Here is a 4,082-nt window from a genome sequence, read left to right on the forward strand (position 1 = left end):
ACATTTACCACAAATTAAATGTATCTTATATTATTAGATATATTATTATAAAACATGTTTTGGTTAAGGAGTTATTGATACTTCAAGTGCAAAATGATGATATAAAACCATGATAAAAATGCACTTTTAAGTAATAATCAACAATCATTTGGTGAATCTGATAACTTAGTATGATGAGATCTATCATCATCTCCCAGCATCTGATAAGGGGTGAGAAAAGGCTTAGGAGGTATTCGTAACGATTCAACTTCCAATTCAAGCATCTCAACAACTTTATGCATTGAGGGACGATCAACAGGCTTCAACTGTATGCACCACAATGCCACAATAATCATCTTCTTTGTAGTTTTCTTTTCATGTTCTGTGGCACCTTCTTGTACTTCTATGTCCTTGCTTGCACTAACTTGGTCATAAGCCCATGAAGGAAAGTAAATTTGGCTTGAATGATTTGCCGATACATTTAGGTTCTTCCTTCTTCCTACCATTTCCATCAATAACATCCCAAAACTATAGACATCTGCTTTGTAAGAGACACCTCCAATATTTTTATAAAATAGTTCAGGAGCCATGTATCCTATCGTTCCCCTAGCGGCAGTGAGGGGCACGGTGTTATTATTTGTTGGGTACAATTTGGCTAGTCCAAAATCTGAGATTTTCGGAACAAACTTATCATTAAGAAGAATGTTGTGAGGCTTGATATCAAAATGTAAGATTTGTATATCACAACCTTGATGTAGATATTCAATGCCACAAGCCACTCCAAGAGAAATCTCATATATTTTCTCATTGCTTAGTGGAACGCTACCTTGCCTAGAAAAAATATACTTTTCAAGAGACCCATTAGGCATGAACTCGTATATAACAGCACGCTTCGATCCCTCGACAGTGAAGCCTATAAGTTGCACGACATTGACATGGTGAATTCTTCCAATTGTGGCAACTTCGTTGATAAAATCTTGTCCATTGGCTTTTGAGTTGCTCAATAATTTTACTGCTGCAAAACGACCACTACGAAGCTTTCCCTTATACACTGAGCCAAAGCCTCCTTCACCCAACTTGTCTTTAAATCCATTGGTTATCTTCTTAATCTCTGAGTAAGTGTACCTTATTGGCATGAGATCATTATCATGACTTTGCAAGAATTTTTCAATGTCTTCGTACATGGATAAATGTCGTCTTCGCCATTTATAGATCAGTAAAGTTAGGAGACAAGGAAGCCCACATGGAAATAGTAGCACATGATATATCATTGTACAGAGACATTACAAGAAAGGTCATAAGTTGAAACATATCAAAACATTTTACAAATACTTCATTGATTTTGGTGACAAGTTTATATGTGATTAATTCTTTAATTTTAAAAACTGATCGTCATAGCTCTTAACACTCTAATAAATACCTCATGAAATTAAAAACAAAACAATATCCATGCAAGTCTATGATACAAACAACAAAGGGAACTACAAAAACTTTCAAAATACCTTCTTTTTTTATTTATGATAATCGCTAGTATTATTAATACCATTCTAGCTATTTAGAAAATGGCCAATATAAAAAAAAATATGATATGTTTATAAAATATGATCATTAACGAAAAGGAAAAATAAAAAAGTGTTATCCTAAAGAAGTAGTAAATGCTCTCAAAATACTCATGTTGTGTGTTTTATTATAATATTTTCCATCTAGTGCTTTAAAATCATTGTTTAAAATTGAAAACAAAAGTAGAAAGAATATTAGATACATCAATTTGACGCAAAAATAATATAAATTTAACCTAAAGTTAAAACTTGAAATATTTAGGACTCATAAGAAATATTTAAATTTCAAGGACTTATTTTCTACAACTAAATAAATTTAATGAGAATAAGTCATGAAAAATAATTATTTCTTAAGCTGTAATTGTTTACCGATAAGAGCAAGTATCGTAGGGAGAAACAACATGAGAAAGCTTAGTAAAAGTGAAGGGGTGGTCATCCGGTAATAACAATCAGAACCTGCCAAATAAAAACATGAGGACAAATAAATAAATAAATAAATAATGATGAATGATATTCTAAGGATAAAAATGATGATTGAGAATCAATTCATTCAAATAATTAAAATAAATAAAAATGATGATTGACTATTTATTAATTGTAAAATAATTGAAAGATGAGAGAAAATCTAACTAAATTGGAACGATTGAAAATAATATCTTTATCCTAAGGAAGATTAGAAGTGATCATATCTTATTTCATTTTGATCTTTTATTTAGAGTAGAAGATTAAATTATTTTAAAAGGGTTTAGTGACCGAAAAAACTTCTCTTACTATTGATATGTACGTGATTGAAACTTGGATTGAAAAAAAAAAAGAGAAGCTTTTTAGGGTCTTTTATTTATTTTATTAGAAAAATAAATATTAGTACTCTTTCTGTAAAATGATATAATTACACAAAATAAATTAACTCACCATTAATTTGACAAATTATCCATTCGATACCTATAATCACCAAGAAAATATGAATCAGCGTGCAAAATCTTGATGATTAAATACAAAAAAGTAAAACAAAAACCTCATTTGCGAAGAAAATGCGTAAAGTAAATGTATCGTTTTGTAGAACATATAAGACCGTAACAGTCCTCACCCAAAAAAAAAAGGTCTAGCGGCGTCTCTACGGCTGCATTTAAAGAAAAAAGAAAGGTCAACAGTATTGATATTTACAAACTTATCATTTTAAAATAAACCCTTAACAGTACATAAACGGAAACCAAGCAATATTGGAGCCTTATAATATAAAATATTGTATGCATAATCATAATACAGTACTTACGGTATGGTCCTGTGTAAAAGCAATAGTTGTCCTTCACGGTGGCTTCATCAAGGTTGCAGCGGTTCTCTGTGCCATAATAACAACAGAAAGAGAACCATGAAAGCTCGAACCCATATACCAAAATATCATGGACATCTGTATACGACTTATTTCTCATATTTTTTGGCACAGAATAAATCAAATCTACACGGCACAAGTCAGGTACATCCTGGATGTCCTCACCAACCATGACATAGGAATGACCTTCCATATGGACACAGCTGGGAGAAGAAATACTGCCAGACGAAGAAGAATTATATGCAGTACCACTGCCATTTTTGCAAGAAGAGGTATCCATAATATAATCTGGAGGATTCAGCATTTGATTCTTGCAACATAAAAAAATTAATACAGAACTGTCTGGTCCCTTTATCCAATAATAATAATGGCGGTCCGCAGAGCGGAGCACTTCTTTTGTAAAAGAATGGTGAGGGATGGAGAAGCAATCATCCTTCTGAACAGCAGCATTCACAAGTCGAATTGTGAAGTCACTGTAATTGATTGCCTGGACATAATACTTTTCCATGTTCAAGTATAAAGTTGGACGTACGTTGTTTTCACAAGCAAGTTCATAATTTTTGTTGCCACAGCCTTTGGGATCGGTATTTAATCGAAAAGGATAGCTAATATTATGGATATTGCCACAAGAAGAAGGAGCGCAGTTCTTTCTAGCACTGCAGCTATGGTGGGAGGATAGGATCACTAGAAAAGGCAGGGCTGCATATGCACCGAAGAGGTGCCTTAATACTCTACTGAACATTGAGAGAGAAACTTTCTTTGGGAAACCAAATAATGTGCTTTGTTATACTTTGATCAAGAGATGTAAATATATTATGTGGTCCTGAGAACAATACTCGTCTACAGAATACGAAAGGAAATCAATGGCCACAAATTAAAGTTTGAAATTTCCATTCAATCTTTTTCAAATTTCTAAATGCGATGCAGACGGACCCATTCAATATTTTAGAGATTTCCAAAATGAGGAGTGCCTTGAAGTTTCCAAGTCAATAAGAGAAAAAAAACGCAAGGAAAGAATGATTTGCCATTCAATATTTAAATATAAATAGAGGAAGATGCAAATCTGTATATATATATTTTTTTCAAAGGGGAACGATTTCTCTAGCCTTTGGGAATGAAAATTCACAATATATATTTTTTTCAGAAATATATTTTTTTCTAAAAGTTTATTTCCAATTTTATTTATACATAATTAAATAAACTTTTTAATTAAA

The 4,082-nt window shown here is 32.0% G+C and overlaps 1 protein-coding gene across 2 annotated transcripts in view; it reads right to left on the reverse strand.

Annotated features, from left to right (window-relative positions):
* The window catches only part of LOC105108983 (probable receptor-like protein kinase At1g67000), a 36,153-nt gene extending 32,435 nt beyond the window's left edge, over nt 1-3,718 (reverse strand). Inside the window, exons 1-4 of one of the 2 annotated variants that reach the window (XM_011003526.1) lie at nt 2,812-3,718; nt 2,626-2,658; nt 2,451-2,480; nt 1,908-1,994 (exon numbers count right to left, since the gene is read on the reverse strand). In XM_011003526.1, the coding sequence (XP_011001828.1) occupies nt 1,908-1,994; nt 2,451-2,480; nt 2,626-2,658; nt 2,812-3,610 (949 nt within the window). In that variant the 5' untranslated portion in view covers nt 3,611-3,718. The remainder of the gene's footprint in view (nt 1-1,907; nt 1,995-2,450; nt 2,481-2,625; nt 2,659-2,811) is intronic. The other variant, XM_011003528.1, reaches the window with a different exon arrangement.
* Nucleotides 3,719-4,082: the final 364 nt, after the last annotated feature.

The sequence above is a fragment of the Populus euphratica genome, unplaced genomic scaffold, assembly GCF_000495115.2.
Source record: "Populus euphratica unplaced genomic scaffold, PopEup_1.0 scaffold237.1, whole genome shotgun sequence".
Taxonomy (NCBI): domain Eukaryota; kingdom Viridiplantae; phylum Streptophyta; class Magnoliopsida; order Malpighiales; family Salicaceae; genus Populus; species Populus euphratica.